We start from the raw sequence: 21875 nt of genomic DNA on the forward strand, positions 1-21875 counted from the left end.
ATAAAGAGACTTAAAAGCCAAGGGGAAAAATACGTAATTTGGTATTGATCAGAGAACAACGGAAGGTTTTTGACAGGGAACTAATAAGATTAGAGCTCCTAAAAGCCCAGTGGACAGACATTATTAGTTCTGTTTCACATATATGGAATAGGGCCATTTTGGAAACACTGACAACACTCTCCAGTGTGACTAGTGAACAGGAAGGCTTGCTCTTCCTTGTTGTGTGGCTCTTTGCACTTTCTGGCCTGCCAAAATGGTCCAATAATGAAGTAGCCCTGTTAATACAATGCTGTGTTTACCAAAAGGTTTCAAACACACAGATTGTCTATTCAAAGGATTAGAGTTCAACAAAAAGCAATTCATACCAAAGCCAGCTTGACCATTGGGCTGGTTAGGAAATGGGCGTCTGATCTCCCCGCTCCATCCAGAGCCCTTTCCACCCTTGATATAGGGGCAAGGCTTGACATCAGAAAGATCCTAAGGCCTCTTTCTTACCCTGCTCTGCACCTCTGTGATAACATGGGAAGTCTGGAGTAGACTATGGATCCCTGGTTTCTGGAAGGTACAAGCTTCTTGGCAGCTCACTGACCTTCCAGGGAGCAGGAAAGTAAGGAAAGAGAGGGGCTGACTGCTCAGAGAAGTTAAGAATCTTGTCCAAGATCACACGGATAGTAAGTTGCGGGGATGGAAGCTGAGCTCCGGTGTCTGACTTGAATCAGCCCAAGCTATTCACCACAGCCTACACTCTCCAGCATGTATATATATATATGCACACACACACATATGCCTCAGTCTAGGGTCACATGCTCAGTAAGAGTTGTTAGATACCACCTAAATCTTTCTCCCTCCATCTGTACCAGATCTTCATTAGTTAGCCCCCATAGATAGCCTACTCCCACTCTCTCAAGGCCCAGATATGCTCAGTTTATGATCCTAGACATGGCTGGTATAACCTCTTCCCTCTCTCTCTCACACCCCTCACATACAGCCCCAAGTGCTCCTTTAATCTATCTCCACTCCATTCCCTTCTCACAGCAACTGCAACCACAACAATAGCCCAGGCTATCGTGATCCCTTGCCTGCTTTACTAAGATAACCTGCTGCCTGACTTCAGAGTGACCTTTACAGAATGTCAGTGTGAGCAAGGGATGTTCTATGTGAAACCTCTCACTGGTTCCTCACTGGGTTCAGAATAAATCTCAGAGACCTAGCCTGGCCCTTCAGAACTCTATCATTGCCCTGAAGACTTCTTGCTACCATACTGCTAAAATATTTGCACCTGCCTATATATACCAGGCTCCTTTGCCCTACCCTACTAATTCTTATCATTCTTACCAGCCCTTCAAGCCCCTGCTGGAAGTCTTCCCTATCACCCTCCACTACCCACTAGATTAATTTCCCTTCTGTGTTCCCACAGTACTCGGTGCTTCCCTCCATGTAATACTGTAATTACCCCTTACTTTTCTGTCTCTCCCACACAGCGTGTTGCTGGGACGTGTTTAACAGTTAGTTGAGAGGAAGAGAGCCCTGATTTGTAACATTTGCCAATGTCCATGGTGTCAATACTCCCACCGTGGCAGATTTCAAACTAACAACAGATCTTACTGAACATGTAGAGTTGGAAAACGATGTGTAACAGCATACCGTTATACTCCTACACAGTATTTCCACCACTGAGACACAAGAGACACGATCTGAAAGGCATAGACCACAGTAAAATAACTGGGAAGAGGTGAGTTTGCGGTATTTATTATACTCGTTTATAATTTATTCTTAAGTTATAGAATTTATTTTTGTTTAAGTTTTTATTTATTTATTTGCGAGAGAGAGAATGCGAGACAGAGAGCATGAGAGGGAGGAGGGTCAGAGGGAGAAGCAGACTCCCTGCCGAGCAGGGAGCCCGATGCGGGACTCGATCCCGGGACTCCAGGATCATCAGCTGAGCCGAAGGCAGCCGCTTAACCAACCGAGCCACCCAGGTGCCCCAAACTTTTCTGCCATCTTAAACAGTATCGTAAAGATAACACCTTACGTGTGCAGCATTGGTAAAGGTATGGTTTCATGAACCTGTTTCATGAATTTGAACTTGGGATGTTGAGCATCTCTCATGTGCTTATCTGCTGTTGTCTGTATATCTTCTTTGGTGAGGTGTCCAGGTCTTTGACACATTTTTATTGGGTTCTTATTGTTGAGGTTTTTTTTTTTAAGATTTTTATTTATTTATTCATGAGAGACAGAGAGAGAGGCAGAAGGAGAAGCAGGCTCCCAAGGAGCAGAGAACCCGATGCGGGACTCGATCCCAGGACCCTGGGATCATGACCTGAGCTGAAGGCAGACACTTAACCAACTGAGCCACCCAGGCGCCCTAGAATTTATTTTTAATAAAGGCTATACTTCACAGAATGACTCACAAAATTCCTGACAATTTAAAAAGCGGCTCTTGCAAATGGGTGAGTGCTGGTTCCAGCACACCACTGCCAACCTTAGACTTTGAGGTCCATGAGAACCAGGATGGTGTCTTATTTCCCTCTGTATTCTGAGCCTCTGGCATATGGCAGGTGCTCAATAAATAACCACTGAGTAAATGATTGGATAGGTGAGTGAACAAGGTATAACTACCAACTATTCCAATCTTTCCTCACTTTTCCTCATTAAAATAATTATGGCTTTGTCCCTCTCAACTTCCCCTCTTTGTACCCCCATAGAAGGGGGTGGGGTTCTTTCTTAGCTAGTCTAGTCCCCTGCATTGGTGATACGGAATAAAGAGGATGCAGGGAGAGAGAGGCATCATCAACTAGAGAAGAGGGAAGAAAGCAAGAAGGGTGGTTACTTACTGTGTCAGTTCTTAGGCTCTTTTCATTCCTGAGGAAAATTCATACAAAGAATAGAAAAGAGAGGACACTTCTATAGAAAGCATGTTAGCAGGGCAGGAGATGGAAAAGCCTCTGAGCCGGTCGGATGTGCAGGGAGTTCGGGGGATCTGCCAAATGAGGAGCTCCAGAGGATCTAGGGTATGAGAGAGTGTGGAGGAGAGGAAAGGGGAGACCGAGAAATGCTGCTGAGCTGAGCATTAGGAACTGCATCCCCTCTGAAAGTCTTCAAGAGACGCAAAGGAAGGTCAGAGAGTGTGGGCTGACGCTGGGCACATAAAAAGAGTCCAAGCACATTATGTTCAAGCTACAGAAGAGAGAGAATAAAGAGAGGCCAAGTCACCTAAAGAAGGCAAAACTTGCTCAGAGTCAGAGTAAGACTATGTCAAATTGCTAAAATCCCCAACAAAGAAAGGTTCGTTTAGAAAGGGAAACTGAAAAACAAGAATCAGACAGAGAAAGCCCCTTGTCAAGCTCATCGCACACTATCTAGGAAAGAGATGATTTAATCATCGTGGTCTGACCTGGTTCAGCCTCAGGTCGGATCCGTGTTATAAAGCTTGAAGCCTGTAAACATTCGAATGCCATAACTCAGTCCCTAGCTCACTATGCAGCCTTTGATCAATTTGGTCCTCCTCCAGGAAGGAAGTGAGGAAGCGGTAGCAGGCCCTCAGGAACATCTTGACAGTCATCTTCACTGCAAATTAATAAAGTGCCATCCTGGCTGATGTACTTTCAGTTCTCATGAAGAGTTCATCAGCATGACTCTGCTTCTCCAAGTCTGGGCAGCAGTGGGCCAGTGACAAAACAGGGTTTCTGTATCTCCAGGGCTCTGGCCAACTACAGATCTAGCAGGTATCCCAATCTTAAAGTTCAAGGCCAGAATGACCAAATTTAAATTTCTACCTCTGGGCTAATAAAGGACCTGTCACTTGAAGATGTCCAGGCAGCAGGATTCAGGACCAGACTGTGCAGTCCTAGCATTAAGAACCACCACCTACAGATGGGCCGCTATAAAGCTCCATTATTCTTCATACCGTTTCAGTGGTGCCGCCTCTGTTCACAGCACCCTGCAACAGCCCACATGGACACATGGAAGATGTGCATTGTAAGCTATAGCTCCTGGCTCACAATTAATAACAGCATTTACCGAAAGCTGATAAGATGGTAAAGCACGTTGCCCTCCATGATCTAGTTTTATCTTCAGAACAGCCCTTGGGGCTCCTGGGTGGCTGGGTCGGTTAAGCGTCTGCCTTCGTCTCAAGTCATGACCTCAGGGTCCTGGGATCAAGCCCCACTTCAGGCTCTCTGCTCGGCGGGGAGCCTGCTTCTCCCTTTCCCTCTGCCTGCCGCTCCCCCTGCTTGTGCTCTCTCTCTCTGTCAAATAAATTAATAGAAACTATAAAAAAATAAAACAGCCTTGGGCGCCTGGGTGGCTCAGTCGTTCAGCGTCTGCCTTCGGCTCAGGTCATGATCCCAGGGTCCTGGGATCGAGTCCCACATCGGGCTCCCTGCTCTGCAGGAAGCCTGCGTCTCCCTCTCCCACTCACCCCACTTGTGTTCCTGCTCTCACTATCTCTCTCTGTCAAATAAATAAATAAAATCTTTTTAAAAAAAAATAAAACAGCCTTATTATCTCCTTAAGCACTGAGATAAAACTTGTCTCAAAGTCCCACGTAACTACTAAGTAGAGAATTAACACTCAAACCCAGGTGTGTCCAACTGCAGGGCCTATGCCCCTAACAGCAATGTTCATTGACTTGGGACAATGTCCACAGCCTATCTGGCCGAGAGAGCTCAATCCTTACGCCCCACTCTCTGAGATTCTTCACTGTGCAGCCCAAGCGGGCCAAACAAAAAGGACTGAACCCTGCAGGACCTGTGACATAGCACTGCTTCACTCCACTGACTGCAGGCAAACTGCCGTGTGTATTAGAGCTGATATCATTAACGGTACTGAACTTGGAGCCTTCACCTAAGTCCATCGTGATTTGTCGAAGCTGGCGAGCAGCTGCTGCCCTTCCTACAATGTGCTCCTTGCTAAACCAGCTCAAGAATAGGTATGTTGCTAATCACATTCCTAAGAGCCCAATTCATAGGCAGTTTCCTTCAAAACCCAGGGCGGGGGTGGCGGTTCGGGCGGGGGTGGGGGGTGTCTCTTGCATGGGCTGTGTAAAAATGTAAAACACAAGAGAAACACTTGTGTTCGGGCAGAATGAGACAAAGAGAGAGGAAGACTAAGAGAAAAACACCCCTTGTTATGTGGCATTTGGGGAGCCAAGCTTCTACTCGGGTTGAACAGGAGAGCTGAGCTCTTCCAGGCGTGTGGTTTTGATAGAGGCTATGACAGACTTTCATAAGTTAAAAAGTCCAGGAGAGTTGTGCTGAGAGTTTGAAAATCCTCATAAATGATCAAAAGTTACAGATGTCTAGCTTAAGAACAACTGAACTTGTTGAACGGGAAAAAGTCTAAGAATAAGGTATGTTCAAGTTATTTTTTATTGTTTATTAATGCTCTTTTCAGTCTAACCTAGTTTTAGGGTTCATCCAGCAACTGAAAAGAACTAGGTCACTTCTACAATGGCGAATTTCATCAAATAAAGTACTCGCTTTAGAAAACTTACCCCAGGGGCGCCTGGGTGGCTCAGTCGTTAAACGTCTGCCTTCGGCTCAGGTCATGATCCCAGGGTCCTGGGATCGGGCCCGCATGGGGCTCCCTGCTTGGCGGGAAGCCTGCTTCTCCCTCTCCCACTCCCCCTGTTTGTGTTCCCTCTCTCGCTATATCTATCTCTGTCAAATGAATAAATAAAATCTTTAAAAAAAAAAAAAGAAAGAAAGAAAACTTACCCCAAAATGTTCTTGCCTGCCTCTGTCTGAACAATCTAAAACCTAGCAAGCAAAATCCTGAAAACCCAAATCTGGATATGGGGAAATCAAGTGGCTTCACTGACTTTGTTTTTTGCAGTTAAAAACCTTACTTTGCCAATATTTTCAAAATGGAAAATTTGCTTTCAATTACCATGGTTGAAATGCACATCTGCTTCAGGCAGCAGTGATGCCCAAAAATGTCTACAAAAGTTTCTATCCATGACTACTCGGGATGGGAAAGGACTCAAGGACATGACACAGGAAGAGAGAAAAGGTGAGAGTGCTTAGTACTGGCTCTTCCCCGGGTCTTGCTAGCATTTTACCTGGCAATGCAAAACTCAGCATTTGGAGAATATCAGCTAAGTCATGTCTTCGCAAGAAATATGATCTTTTTCTTCATCGATCAAGGGTGAAAAAAAAGCTCTTCTGGCTCTGAAGCTCCCTGAAGTCCAGAACAAGTTTTCCTTAGTAAGGATGAACCATTCTCCTGGGAACTGCTCCCACCAAATCATGTCATAGTGCTGGGCGCATGGTGCCCCTCTCAAGCAGGTGCACCCCATTGCTTCTGATGAAGAAAACCATGATTTTAAGAAAAATGGACAACTAACTCCCCCTTTTTATGATGCTTCTTCCCAAAGTTGTTGTTCTCTGCAAGTCTTACAGATATGTGCCTGGAAAAAAAATTTTTTAAGATTTTATTTTTAAGTAATCTCTATACCCAATGGGGGGCTCAAACTCATAACCCCGAGATCAAGAGTCGCATGCTCTACCGACTGAGCCAGCCAGGCACCCCTGGAAAATAATTCTTGTAATTGTGGCAATATACATAACATGACATTTTCCATTTTAACCACTTTTAAGTGTATTCAGCGGCATTAAGTACATTCATGCTGTTGTGCAACTATCACCACCATCCATCTCTGGAGTATAAATAAGGCTGCTTAGCCCACAAGGCTGATTTCGAGAACTGAAACAAAATCCTAATGGCAAGAGCACTTGCCATTTTCACTATCTGCTCTACAAACACAGAGGCCCATATACACACACAATTTATCACTGGAGTAGCTGAGAGCCAGAGACCCTTCTCCTTCACAGAACAGAAGGCAGGGTCATCTTCCTCTGACTGATGAAGAAACACTGATTCTTCACAAAGGGAGATGGCCATCTTAGCATCAGCAGGTTCTTTTTTTTTTTTTTTTTAAGATTTTATTTATTTATTTGACAGAAAGAGACACAGCAAGAGAGGGAACACAAGCAGGGGGAGTGGGATAGGGAGAAGCAGGCTCCCCGCTGAGCAGGGAGCCCGATGCGGGGCCTGATCCCAGGACCCTGGGATCATGCCTTAGCCAAAGGCAGACGCTTAACGACTGAGCCACCCAGGCGCCCCCATCAGCAGGTTCTTTAGAGAGCTGGACAGCTTGGGGGATATAGCAAAGGTGAGTGCAAATTCATAGGTTCTTCTTGAGATTTTGGCTGAACAAAAGTATATCGGGTTCATGATTCCAAACTACTAAGGCATCCAGATGCCTCGGGATGTCTATAAAAAGGAGGATTAAGGTAGGTGCTGGGGAAACCTAGCAGAGGAAATGCCAAGCCCCTGTGGTATCTCTCAATGAGGAGATGGATGGTTCAGGTAGAAGCAAGAGAATGGGCCTGATAAGCTCTCCCCAATTTTCTCATGGGAAAAGTCTCATGTAGTCTGCTTCAGATGATAAATATAGAAAGTCCTTAAAATAAGCTTCAGTTAGAATCCCAGCACGAGTCATGGGGTACAACAGGGCAAGAGATGAACACCAGAGATAACAAGTACCATTTACCTGGTAGTCTGTGCCACAAAAATTTTACTAGATGCTTTCTACATATTACCTCATTTGATCATGACAACTCCGTGAGAGATACTGTTATTACTCCCTTTATACCAAAAAAAAAATTATTTGTGAAAAAAATGTGACACACTCAAGGTCACACGGTTTATAAAGCAGATTCACGGCAAGGTCTATGTTATTCTAAATCCCATGCTTTCGATTAAGAGCCTTTTAAGGGAGAAGTTATTTTCATACCCTCATGGCAAAGAAAGAAAATTGTTCGTTAAAAATCTCTTGGCTGAAAAATGTTAATGCTTAAAAACAGCCCCAATTAAGCTGTAGCAGGTTAAGTGTGGAACAAGCACAGATTCAGGATTCCTCCAGTCGCTGGAGGTTTGACATGTGATCCTAGGCCAGTCCTTCAGCTTCTGGGGGCGGGGGCGGCGGCGGGGGGGGGGGGGGGGATCTGGGTTTCCCAGGGAACTTGTAAAACAAGGCCGCTTCCCCTGTTCTCCGCCTACAAAGCATTCCACTGGGTCAATGACCCGTGCTGAGATAATAAGGCCGATAGCCAGAGATGAACCTATTGGCCAAAGGTTTCAATCTCATCTCTCACCAACTTTCTTCTTAGTTATCAGACTTTCCCCTCAAAAGTTATCAGCTAATTGCCAAATAATTATGCGGCACCTACTATGCATGCAGCTGCACAGCAATGAGCAAGGAGTATTCAGAGGTATGGGCACAGTCCTTAACCTTGAGGACCTGTCTCTGAGTCCGGGGACTTGTAAGATACACGAAACAAAAGCAGAAAAACATCGGGGGTGGGGAGGGGGGCTATGATTCAGCATCCAACTATGGCTACAAACTGGAGAGACTAGAATTCAGAAGAACATCACCTCAAACTAGAAAAGCGGAGGTTATCAACACAAAGTAGGGTTTTAAAACAGCCTTGTTAGATGGATAACTTGGAAAAGAAGAAGGGAAAGGCATTCCAGGTAAAAGGAACTCCAAGAACAAAGGATCTGAGACCAGATAGAGTAGTATACAGGATGTGTGGTCACAAGAGAGACCAGAACATCACTCGGTGGGGGTATGGGTGAGCAGCGGGAACGCAGACGGGGCCAGATTTCAGAAGACGTGAATGCCTGACATGGCAAGCTGGGAACAAAAGGTAGCGAGATGGGTGACGTGGTAAACACTGGAAGCTGCTCAGTTTGGATTGCTTGCCTACTCTCTGCCTCCAGTAAGGGAAAAACAAAATCCAGGGGTCATAAAGGCCAGGACATCAGCCATCCCAGCAGAGAGGCACCAGAGTGCCGAAAAACAAGAGATCTCCTAGAGGGCAAAGGCTCATTACATTTCTGAAAAGAGAACAGGAACACAGTAGATGCCCCAAAATGCTCAGGAAGCAGTACTCTGATCCGCTGCGGCTCGACTCACAAGGACCTTTCAGGCCCGACATGCCACCGGTCAAGTAAATCGGCCTGATCCAGAATCTCTAAAGCGCCATTCACATCACCCCTGCCCTTCTGCGAGCTATCAGACCAACAGGAGGTGAGGACACTACACACCTCTGTGCCCAGCCTAGAAGACAGGGCTCCAGATGCTCTGCTGCCCCGCAGGCCAAATGGAGTCCAACATCTAAGCTCCTGTTGCAGACAGCACTGAGGGAAAAGCTGCATCTGCAGCGCACTCAGGCTAAAAGTCCCAGACTCTTCCTGTGGGAGTCACGGCAAGAAACGCAGTCTCTGGGGCCTCTTCAGACAGGAAGACACCCAACCACCGCGCCAATTCTAACAGGGTCTAGAGATGTTTAATGGCATCACCCTGCCCCGTGAGATGCAGACGTCGGGACAGTATGTGCAAAGGAAAGTGTGCTGAGTTAGGTGAATGGTCATCATTTCACCAGCCAGTTATCATCTGCATCAAAACCGGGCCACTCAGAGCAGCGCACCCCCGCCCAGTGGTGCACTGCCTCACCTGCCCCCTCCCTGCCTAATGCCTCCTGCCGTCGCCCCACCTCAAGGAAAATGGCAAGCCTTGTTCTCCACCAGCCGCAGACGCACAGAACGAAGAGGCTGACACGACAGGAGGAGACGTGTTAGCAGAGGAATGACCCGCCCCCACACTGCATCGAGCACCTCCAAAATAGAAGAATCAGGTCCCTCAGATAATAGTTTAAAACGTACATGCACGTGCCTGCCAGAAAATAAACTCTTGCCAGTTAGATCCAGCTCAGCAGAAGTACTTAAATTCCCTTCTGTGGATTTCCCATTTCATAAGGAATCCCTGACAGAAGAAGCAAGAGTTCCTCTAAAGCACATACATTCCAGTATCATTCATAAACTTTTCAATGAGAATGAAAGTCAGTTCAGAGCAAGTGTCATCTGAATGGGTTTCTCTCCTTCTTATTTGAACTTGTGCGTGTATACAAGCCCACAAACACACACACACACACACACACACACATCCTTTTAGGATAGACATGAGCACAGCACGCTTAAGATTTGAGCACCTCGGTGTGAAAATGTAAGCAGTCCATGCCAGGCCAGCCCTGCTGTGACATCAGGAACCCCCCACCAAAGCAAAACCACCCCCAGAAAGTACCCAAGAAAGGGAAACGCCTCCTTGAAACAGCCTGAGAAGGGCAATCCTGATCCAGCCCATGCAAAACTATCCCCAAACACCAGCCAGGAAGTCCCTTCTTTCAGGGGGCTCCAATGCCCAGCAAACCCAGAACTGCCTTGGCAGGAGCCAGACCTCTGCAAAAGGGGGCTTCCCTGCTCTGACTCTGCCACCCCCTGGGATCCACCAGGGGCCAGGTCTTCCGACCCTGCCTCGCCAATGCAGATACGAAAGCTGGAAGCTGCACCACAAGCACACGTTCACACACACACACAGACACACACACACCCCAACACACATTTAATACATACATACCTTTCACCCTCCATTGTGCGAGGCCCAGCCGGGGTGGCAGCCGCTGAACTGTGCATGCACCCGGAGATCCCAGCTCTGTTCTCCGACCTCCCGGCCAACCAACAGGAGATCTGATCAGCAACAGTGATTCAGCATGGCTGCAAACGAAGCCTCCTCCCTCTCGATCCTCCCTCCTCTGACTTACTCCCAGCAGCTTCTACCGCAGAAGCAGCAGCAGCAGAAAATGTCTTACCCAGAGCTCCCTGCAGCCCTTTCAGCGCTAAAAGCAGCAACCCACTTGCTCCCCCTCCCCCGCAGGCTTGCCTCTCCTCGGTCTCCTAGGAACAGCGCAGCTCCAGCAACCCAAGTGCGGTGCCACCTTTCCAGCTGCCTCCACATCTGCCCAGGCATCCCCAGCTCAGGCGACCAGCCCACCCCGCGGGCTCCCGCCTCCTGCGCCCATCCTGCAAAGGTTCAGGCAGTTCCTCACCAGCCCAAGAAATACTGGCCCCCGCCCCCTCCCCAGCCCCCATAGGCTACAAGTCCGTCCGCCCGGCCAGATCGCTGGAATGAGGAGGCCCCTCTGTGGCTTGTAGTGGAGTTTATCCACCTGGGGAAATTGGCTTGTGGGTCACAGCTCACGTTCCAATTCCGCCTCACAAAATCTCCGGTAGCTCTGAGAGTCTGACAGATGGAGAGAAGTTGGGGGCAAAAGAGCCGGATAGAACTGAGAATGCGGAGAGAAATTTTATAAAGAGGACAGGAGACGGAGGTGAAACTGAAACAAACGCTCTTTTGCCTCAAGGGGCCAAAGACTATTGCAGCAAAGGAATGACAATGAATACTGCACACATGGATTTCCCTACCCCATACTGAAAGACCACAAATTTCATAGCACAGCCCTAAAATATCTTCCTAAAGCCCTGAAATTTAACTTCAGCTGAGGCTCCAACTAGTAAGTCTCCCACCGAACCCCCATCTCCAGCCAAAGATCTCTCGTACCCTGTAATCTCCAGCTGCTGAGCCTCAGTTTAAACTTACTTAACTCTAAAGCATCATCCTGGGAAGGCACAAGGCCAGGCTGCGTCTCCTAGCCATAGCCAAGAGGCCCAGAGGAAACCGAAGCAATCAGCCACTGGGGATTGGCTAGCCACAGAAATGGGTTCAGAAGCTTCCTTAATGCCTCAAAAATCATACATGAAAATCTCCATTCTCAAACCATCCACGTCACAGCTGGGCTTTTCAGGATCTGTACTACCTACCACTGGCAGGCTGAGTGACCTTCAGCAAGTCTTCTCCCTACTCGGAACCTCAGCCCTTCATCCATAACACAGGATCAGTGCAGAGTCCCTTTCAGCTCTAAAAATCACAGGATTCTGAAAATGTCTGAAATGTTCCATTTTTCTTGTTCATCTGTAAGAATGCTTAAGAAGTTTTTACTGGCCTCTAATATTTTGTAGGGGGCTTCAGGGAGGATGAAAGTGGGAGAGATGATCATTAAATCCATGACTGTTATCATTTGGACCTGTTAAATTTCTTCACTGCTACAAAGCCTTGAAACAGTGGAACAGGGTGTGGGGGGACACTGAGGTAACAGAAACTAGCAGGAGTCACTGAAACTTTATATAGCCTCCCTGAACTCAGACTGGCAGGGTGTTATTCTCAAAGATTACCTCCCATGGGCCCTCAAGGTCCTCTGAGATGGGAGCACTACCCCAACTCTCTCAAATGAGAAGACGCCTGGGTTATTTTATTTACATCCTCCAGCCCCGGATCACCACTTCTTCTCCGTAACAATACCCCTCGTATCTTTCTCCCTCTGTCCCTTCCTCCTCTAATCAGCCTTATTGCTCGGCTCCAGATATTTCCTCTTGAGGTGAATCACAGGGACCAGGAGAAGCCCAACACCACAAATAAGGAAACTGAATCCCAGAATCCGTGCCAGAGTGCAGGCATGCACCAGGAAGACAACTGGGTGATTCATAAAAGGGACATGAGACTAAGATAAGTCTCTCTTTTATGACTTTATACCCTCATTCACCACTTCACCATACAGGAACGGGGGCGGGGGGGGGGGGGAATGTCACATCTAACAAACCAGAGAGAAAAGAAAAAGGTCAGAAAAGGAACTACTTAAGGCTGAGGATATACCGATTTTATTTGACAGCCAGTATAAAAATTTTACAGCATTGCCTTCGCAACCTACTTTAGCTGTGCTAACCTAACCAGTGTCACTACGGTGTCTGTGCCGACACCATACTACTACCATCTACACACTTTATTAACCACTTGCTCTACCCGCGGAGGTACCGGGAACAGAGAACACTCAGGGAAGGTCATCGAGCAAAACCAGGGGCAGAGCTGAGTCAAGAATCAAAGTCTCTGGGGGGCACCTGGGTGGCTCAGTCATTCAGCGTCTGCCTTTGGCTCAGGTCATGATCCCAGGGTCCTGGGACCGAGGCCCGCATCGCACTACCTGTTCTGCGGGAGGCCTGCTTCTCCCTCTCCCACTCTCCCTGCTTGTGTTCCTGCTCTCGCTGTGTCTCTCTCTGTCAAATAAATAAATAAAATCTTAAAAAAAAAAAAAAAATGAATGAATCTTAAAGGTTTTTTTGGGGGGGACACCTGGGTGGCTCAGTTGGTTAAGCGTCTGCCTTCGGCTCAGGTCATGATCCCAGGGTCCTGGGATCGAGCCCCACATCGGGCTCCCTGCTCTGCGGGAAGCCTGCTTCTCCCTCTCCCACTCCCCCTGCTTGTGTTCCTGCTTTCGCTATCTCTCTGTCAAATAAATAAATAAAATCTTTAAAAAAAATAAAAAATAAATTAAAAAAAAAAGAATCAAAGTCTCTGGGGCGCCTGGGTGGCTCAGTTGGTTAAGCGACTGCTTTCGGCTCAGGTCATGATCCCGGAGTCCTGGGATCAAGCCCCACATCGGCTCCTCGCTCAGCAGGGAGTCTGCTTCTCCCTCTGCCTGCTGCTTCCCCTGCTTGTGCTCTCTCTGGCAAATAAATAAATAAAATCTTGAAAAAAAAATTTTTTTTAGGGGCGTCTGGGTGGCTCAGTCGTTGGGCGTCTGCCTTCGGCTCAGGTCATGGTCCCAGGATCCTGGGATCGAGCCCTCCATCGGGCTCCCTGCTCCGCGGGGAGCCTGCTTCTCCCTCTCCCACTCCCCTGCTTGTGTTTCCTCTTTTGCTATGTCTCTCTCTGTCAAATAAATAAATAAAATTAAAAAAAAAAAAAAAAGAATGAATCTTAAAGGTTTTTTTGGGGGGGACACCTGGGTGGCTCAGTTGGTTAAGCGTCTGCCTTCGGCTCAGATCATGATCCCAGGGTCCTGGGATCGAGTCCCACGTCGGGCTCCCTGCTCGTCGGGGAGCCTGCTTCTCCCTCTCCCGCTCCCCCTGCTTGTGTTCCTGCTTTCGCTATCTCTCTGTCAAATAAATAAATAAAATCTTTAAAAAAAAAAAAAAGAATCAAAGTCTCTGGATTCCTCACGCAAAGTTCTGCCCTAATCGTCTCTCATTTAGGAGCTACATTTTCCATTTTCTACTTTATTACCCAAATGTTCTCTGGGCCACAGCCTGAACTCATTTGCTTTAGGCTAATTTTCCTGACTAAACTTCAGATGAAGAAGAGATACTAACTGGATTCTTGGGGCAGAGGAAAATCGACGCAGAGGTCCCAAGAGGTCCCATCCTTGGACTGACCAGCAGTGCTGTTTGAGCCCACTTCCCAGCCCTCCTTCCCACACCCGAGGCTTCTGCCACAGTTTACCAATAGTACCCAGTGGCCCCAGCTCTCTATCCCAAAGCAATCAACCCAGCCATCCACACCAAGTTCGTGCAGAATTCTTCAGCTTTATGTGGCTCAGGAAGAAACTACGTTAGTAAGAGAAACTGGGTTTTGTTTTTGCTTTTTTTTAACTGGGTTTGGTCTGCAAAGTTCTTTTCTCCACACTCCATCTCTCCCCAAGGAGCCAGGACAGCGTACCTTATCTAGAGACAGTAAAGCCAACTGGTTTTTTTGGTCTTACTCATTTTTTAATTTAAATTCAATTAATTAACATACAATTTATTTTTTTTTAAGATTTTATTTATTTATTTATTTGCGAGAGAGAATGAGAGAGAGAGCATGAGAGGGGGGAGGGTCAGAGGGAGAAGCGGGCTCCCCGCTGAGCCGGGAGCCCGATGCGGGACTCGATCCCGGGACCCTGGGATCATGACCTGAGCCGAAGGCAGACGCTTAACTGACTGAGCCACCCAGGCACCCTAAATTTCCTTATTGTTTAGAGCAGTGTTGTCCAGTTAGATAACTACTAAAGCACATGTGTCTATTGAGCACTTGAAATGTGGCGAGTGCAACTAAAGAACTAAATTTTTTATGTTACTGAATTCTAATTAACTTAGATTTAAAGCCATATGTAGCTACTGGCCACCATATTGGATAGTGTGGGTTTAGAGGTTTGAATTGCTTCTGCTTATTTTTTTTTTAACTTTTATTTTTGCATTTTTACATTTATTGATTCTTTATTTTTTGTTTTGAGAGAGGGAGCAGGGAGGTGGAGGGGTTGGGGGAGAGGAGGGAAAGAGGGAAATTTTTTTTTTTTGACAGAGCACAAGCAGGAGGAGCAGCAGGCAGAAGGAGAGGGAGAAGCAGGCTCCCTACTGAGCAAGGAGCCCGATGTGGGGCTCCATCCCAGGACCCTGGGATCATGACCTGAGCCGAAGGCAGACACTTAACTGACTGAGCCACCCAGGCGCCCCAGAAAGAGGGATTCTTAAGCAGGCTCCACACACAAGTGCAGGCCCCACGCAGGGCTGGGTCTCATGACCCTGAGATCATGACCTGAGCCAAAATCAAGAGTCAGATGCTTAACCGACTGAGCCACCCAGGCGCCCCATCTGCTTATTTTTGTATCAGTTTTTATAAATAAGGATGATATTTCTGATGTGCTTTGAGCTTTTAATTAGTAGTGATGATCGGCAGTACTTGAGCCATCCTTACTCTCACCAGATCACCTTTGTTACATCTAGTTGAGATTAGGGTTAAAGGCCTCATTCTGCGATGTTGTTTCACTTCTACAGGTTTTTGAACATGTGATTTTTTTTTTTTAAGATTTTATTTATTTATTTGAGAGAGAGAGAGTGAGAGAGACAGCACATGAGAGGGGGGAGGGTCAGAGGGAGAAGCAGACTTCCTGCCAAGCAGGGAGCCCGATGCGGGACTCGATCCTGTGACTCCAGGATCATGACCTGAGCCGAAGGCAGTCGTTCAACCAACTGAGCCACCCAGGCGCCCCTAACATATAATTTATTATTGGTTCCAGAGGCAGAGGTCAGTGATTCATCAGTTGCCTATAACACCCAGTGCTCATTCCATCACGTGCCCTCCTTAATGTCCATCGCCCAGTTACCCCATCCCCACCCACCTTCCCTCCAGCAACCCTCAGTTTGTTTCCTGTGATTAAGAGTCTCCCTCGCTGATTTCGTCCTGTTTTATTTTTTCCTCTCTTCCCCTATGATCCTCTGCCTTCTTTCTTAAACTCCACATACGAGTGAGATCATATGATAATTGTATTTCTCTGACTTATCTCGCTTACCATAATACCCTCTAGTTCCATCCACGTCACTGCAAATGGCAAGATTCCATTCTTTTTGATAAGCCATCCATTCTTTTAAGTATCTTTTTTCTTTTGTCGCTTTTACCCTCCTTCTCCAGGCATTCAGTTTCTCACATTTGCACGCACCATAACCCAGTACAGTGGTCCCACGCCTCCCCGCGTGTTAGAACCATCTGCCTAGATGGTTAAAACTGTACACATCATGGGGTCAAAAGGGACAGTGAAACTTCTCAGGGTTACGGAAATGTTCCACATCTTGAGCACAGTGATACTTAGGTGACTGTATACAACTACTGTTTCATCAAACCAAACACTTAAAATGGGTGAATTTTATCTTATGTCAATTGTACCTCAATAAATCAGGGGAAACAGACTACGGAAAACAAAAAACCTCAAACCTACAGGAATTTCAATGAACTTCACAGGTGACTCTCATGCACTTAGAACAACGAAAAGAGCTCAAACCATCAGAATGAGAAAGACCAGGATCCAAATGTACTTACCAGAAACATGACCCTTGGCAAACTACCTTTTTTTTTTTTTAAAGATTTTATTTATTTATTTGACAGAGAGAGAGAGATAGTGAGAGCAGGAACACAAGCAGGGGGAGTGGGAGAGGGAGAAGTAGGCTTCCCGACGAGCAGGGAGCCCGATGTGGGACTTGATCCCAGGACCCTGGGATCATGACCCGAGCCGAAGGCAGACGCTCAACGACTGAGCCACCCAGGCGCCCCACGCCCAACTACTTTTTAAGTCTCAATTTCCTCAAGTGCGAAAAGAAGACAATAATAGTACCGACCCCTGAGGGTCCTGAGGTCTCAGTAAGAAAGTATATAGAGCACTCACCAGACGGCCCTGCCTGCAATGAGCACCCAGGAACCATTAGTGGTGGTTCATTTCTTGGCCTATGCTGACATTACCAAACTACAGCTCTATGAGTCTTTGGCTCTGAGGTCAAGAAGAAAGTCTGCCAAGGTACCTTGTGCCAGAAACATGGACCCAGGCCTCCCCTGGAGCCAGGTCCACATCTCCAATGATCCCTACTACCAACAGGCCACCAAGAGCTAAGCAAAACCAGAGCTAAATTAAGGCCCATCCACACCTGTATCACCAGAACTTCCCCTGAGATTCTGGACCACCTGAGGAGTAGATTCCCCCTTGAGCTGCTCTCACTGCCCCCAGGAAGCCAGGCAGAAACTGAAAAGGAACTTGAAGACTAAAAAGGTCAAAAGAGGTAAACAGAACAGCACCTTATCCCAAGGAATACCTGGCTTCCCTCAGGACTCCTTCTCTGAATGAAGGTAGAAGAACCCATGTCCTGAAGAGTTCCAAGAATATAATCACATGGCACTTGTGTCTCACTTTAAAGCTTACAATGTGCTTCATGTCCCTCAACACCTTTGACTTAAGATTACATGCCCTGAAAAGTAATAGCAGCTTCCAACCCTGGACAATTTACTCTGGACCAGACTCTGTACTCAAGGCTTTATAGGTACCCTTCTCGTTTAATCATCACAGCAAACCTGTGAGAATGAACCATTATCCCTGTTTTAAATGTGAGGTGTACAGAAACACAACAGGCTTTTGTAGATGGATTTCATACCTTGCAACTTTACTGAATTTATTAATTCAGTTTTTTGATGGAGACTTTAGAGTTTTCTACATATAATACCATCTCATCTGCAAATAGTGAGTTTTACTTCTTCCTTTCCAATTTCAATCCCTTTTATTTCTTTTTCTTGTCTGAGTGCTGTGACTAGGACTTCTAGTACTATGTTGAATAAAAGTGGTGAGAGTGGACATCCTTGTCTTGTTCCTGATCTTAAAGGAAAAGTTTTCAGCTTTTCACCATGGAGTATGATGTTAGTTGTAGGCTTGGCATTTATGGCCTTTATCATGTTTAGGTATATTTCTTCTATATATATAATTTGTGGAGTTTTTATTATAAATGGACGTTGAATTTTGGCAAATGTTTTTTCTGCATCTATTGAAATGATCATATAATTTTTATCCTTCATTTTGATGATGTGGGGTATCACACTGACTGATTTGCAGATGTTGAACTATGCCTGCAACCCTGGAATAAATCCCACTTGATCACAATGTATGATCCTTTTAATGTATTGTTGACTTCGGTTTTCTAATATTTTGTTCAGTATTTTTGCATCTATGTTCATCAGGGATACTGGCCTCTAATTTTCTTGTGGCATCCTTGTCTGGTTTTAGTATCAGGGTAATTCTGCCCTCATAAAATAAGTTTGGAAGAGTTCCTCCCTCTGTTACAATAAACAAATTCAATAAAGTTGCAGGAAGAGAAAATCAATATACAAAAATCTATTGCATTTCTATATACTAATAATGAACTATCAGAAAGAGAAATAAAAACAACTATCCCATTTACAACTGCATCCAAAAAGAAATAACCTGGGAATAAATTAAACCAAGGAGGTGAAAGGCCTATATACTGAAAACCGTAAGATATTAACAAAAGCAATTTTAAAAAATACAACCAAATGGAAAGATATTCCAGGCTCACGGATTTGAAGAACCACTATCATTAAAATGTCCATACTACCTGAAGCAATCTACAGATTCAATGCAATACCTATGAAAATCCCAATGGCATTTTTCAAAGAAATAGAACAAATGATCCTAAATTGTGTGTGGAACTTACAAAATACCCCAAATAAGGAAAGTAATCTTGAGACAGAACAAAGCTGGAAGCATCATGCTCCCTGATTTCTAACTATATTATAAAAGCTTTAGTAATTAAAACAATATGGTACTGGCATTAAAAACAGACATATAAACCAAGAGAACAGAATAGAGGGCCTAGAAATAAGCCCATGTATATACGGTCAATTAACTTACAACAGAGTCAAGAATATAGAGTGGGAAAAGGACAGTCCCTTGATAAACAGTGTTGAGAAAACGGGACAACCACATGCAAAAGAATGAAACTAGACCAGTATCTGACACCATCCACAAAAAATCAACTCAAAATGGATTAAAAACTTGACTGTAAGACCTGAAATCATAAAACTCCTGGAAGACAAAATGATCAGTAAGCTCCTTGATATAAGTCTTGGCAATGATTTTTTTAAAATCTGACACCAAAGGGGCACCTGGATGGCTCAGCTGGTTGAACATCCAACTCTTGATTTCGGCTCAGGTCATGCTTGAGGGATCAAGGGATCGAGCCCTCCTCAGGCTCCATGCTTGGCGTGGAGTCACTTGGGATACTCTCTCTCCCTCTCTGCCCCTGCCTGCACTCTCACTCACACTCTCTCTCTCCCTTTAAAATTAATTAATTAATTAATTAAATCTTTAAAAAATCTGACACCTAAAGCAAAAATAAATGTGACTATACCATACTAAAATGCTTCTGCACAGCAAAGGAAACAGTCGACAAAATAAAAAGGCAACCTACTGAATGGGAGAAAATATTTTCAGATCATCTGATAAGGGGCTAATACCCAAAATAATGAAGAATTCATAGAACTCAATGGCAAATAAACTAACAATCCAATTTATTTTTTTTAAGATTTTATTTATTTATTTGACAGAGACAAACCGAGAAAGGGAACACAAGCAGGAGGAGTGGGAGAGGGAGAAGCAGGCTTCCCTCTGAGCAGGGAGCCCGATCGGGGCTCGATCCCAGGACCCCGGGATCATGACCTGAGCTGAAGGCAGGTGCTTAACGACTGAGCCACCCAGGTGCCCCTAACAATCCAATTTAAAAATGGATAGAGGATGTGAAAAGGATTTTTCTAAGGAAGGCATACAAAAGGCCAAAAGGTACATGAAAATATGCTCAAAATCACTCATCATCAGGGAAATGCAAATCAAAATCACAATGAGATATCACCTCACACCTGTTAGGATGGCAAGTATCAAAAAGACAAGAAATAACAACGGTTGGTGAGAATATGGAAAAAAAGGAACCCGTATTTACTGTTGGTGGGAATATAAATTGGTATAGACACCATGGCAAACAGTATGGATGCTCCTCAAAAAATCAAAAATGGAACTACCATATGTCCACCAATTACACTTCTGAAGAAAATAAAAACACTAACTCAAAAAGATATCTACGTATCTGTACCCCCATGTTCAATGCACCATTATTTACAATAGCCAAGGTACGGAAACAACCTAAGTGTCCATCAATGGATGAATGCATGAAGAAATTCTCGTGTATGTATATATATAATGAAATACTATTCAGCCATAAAAAATTGAGATCTTGCCATTTGTGACAACATGGGTGGACCTCAAGGGCACTGTGACAAGTGAAATAAATCAGATGGAGAAAGACAGATACCGTATGATCTCCCTTACATATGGAATCTAAAAATAAAACAAGCAAGCAAGCTCATAAATACAGAGAACAGATTGGTCGTTGCCAGAAGCAGGAGTTGGGGGAAAGAGAAATGGGTGAAGGGATTAATAGGTATAAAAAAAGTTTTGTTTTTTTTTTTAATTTTATTTATTTATTTGAGAGAGAGAGAATGAGAGACAGAGAGCACGAGAGGGAAGAGGGCAGAGGGAGAAGCAGACCCCCTGCTGAGCAGGGAGCCCGATGCGGGACTCCATCCCGGGACTCCAGGATCATGACCCGAGCCAAAGGCAGTCGCTTAACCAACTGAGCCACCCAGGCGCCCTAAAAAAAGTTATTTTTAAAAGTAATCATAAATATAAGCTCCACCAGAACGAACATACATACATACATACATACAAGTGAGGAAACAAAGGGTCTGAGAGTTAAATGACCCTTGACCATGGCCCCACAGGTTCGAACCCAGGTCTGCCTGACCTCAAATCCCACTACTAACTACTGTACACAGCAGGAACTACCTCCATTTTAGAGATAAGCCAACTGAGGCTGAGAGAAAGAAAGCAACTGGCTCAAGATCACCCAGGCAAGTAGGAAGCTAAGTGGAATGTGGAACCAGATTCTCAAATGCCTGGCCTAATGCCTGCCTTCCACCTCACCTGGAGATGGGGAACAACAGCATTTGAACCCCCTAAAGATATTAATACAGGCTGGTATCCAATGCTTCCAAACACCTACTATTATAAAGTCCTTCACTCTAGACTCCTCTGGTCCCTTAGCTTACTAATCAGGCTTAACCAAACACTGGTCTTGGGGAAAGCTAGAGGCACACCACCGGACCCCAAAAACCTGGTTTTTCCAAGAAAAACCAGACCAACTATAGCAGCAAGCAGGGTGCTTCACACAGGTAAGTACATTGCAAATACTCATCTTTTCAGGATCTTCTAAAAATTCCTTCCTCTCTCCAGTCGTGAATCTGCAACTGGTGCCCTCTGCTGGTAAATACGTACTTCTCTTCATAACAAAAGCAAGACCTAATTACTACCCCGAATGGCTTAAAAAGGGGCGGGAGTGAAGAATATGCTCCTTCACAGAACATTCGGTCTTTTTCATAGTTGGTTGTAACTTTAAATTTACTGCACGGCCCTCTAACTGCTGCTCCTGTTTCACTTTTCTGGTTCTTTCCTTCTTGGGTACAAAGAAAACTGGGCTTTTCTACATGAAAAGGTAAAATTCAGGTAAGACATAGCACCAAAATCAAGAATATAGTGACGTGTATGTGAATGAGGTCAGGTCTGCACACCTAGCAGATACAGAGAATGGAGGCAGGCACACGCTTAACATAATGTAAAACTCATGAGCAAGTATGTTCAAATATTCTGGCTACTCTCTACAACTGCATTCCTACAATTCAGTCACACTGACTATCTTACTTTGTCTATGCAATGGGTTTACCA

The 21875-nt window shown here is 45.4% G+C and overlaps 1 protein-coding gene across 8 annotated transcripts in view; it reads right to left on the reverse strand.

The window, feature by feature from the left end:
• Positions 1 to 21875, reverse strand: part of KLHL3 (kelch like family member 3) — a 279538-nt gene that overhangs the window by 110261 nt on the left and 147402 nt on the right. For 2 of the 8 annotated variants that reach the window (XM_035014190.1, XM_035014189.1), the window contains exons 1-2: positions 10787 to 10940; positions 10484 to 10593 (exon numbers count right to left, since the gene is read on the reverse strand). The exons of 5 other annotated variants lie outside the window; for them this stretch is intronic. In XM_035014190.1, coding sequence (XP_034870081.1) covers positions 10484 to 10593; positions 10787 to 10873 — 197 coding nt within the window. In that variant the 5' untranslated portion in view covers positions 10874 to 10940. Of the gene's footprint in view, positions 1 to 10483; positions 10594 to 10786; positions 10941 to 11072; positions 11382 to 21875 lie in introns of those variants that run through there. One more of the 8 variants, XM_035014191.1, reaches the window with a different exon arrangement.

The sequence above is a fragment of the Mirounga leonina genome, unplaced genomic scaffold (assembly GCF_011800145.1).
Source record: "Mirounga leonina isolate KUSES-001 unplaced genomic scaffold, KU_Mleo_1.0 Mir_168, whole genome shotgun sequence".
Lineage (NCBI taxonomy): Eukaryota > Metazoa > Chordata > Mammalia > Carnivora > Phocidae > Mirounga > Mirounga leonina.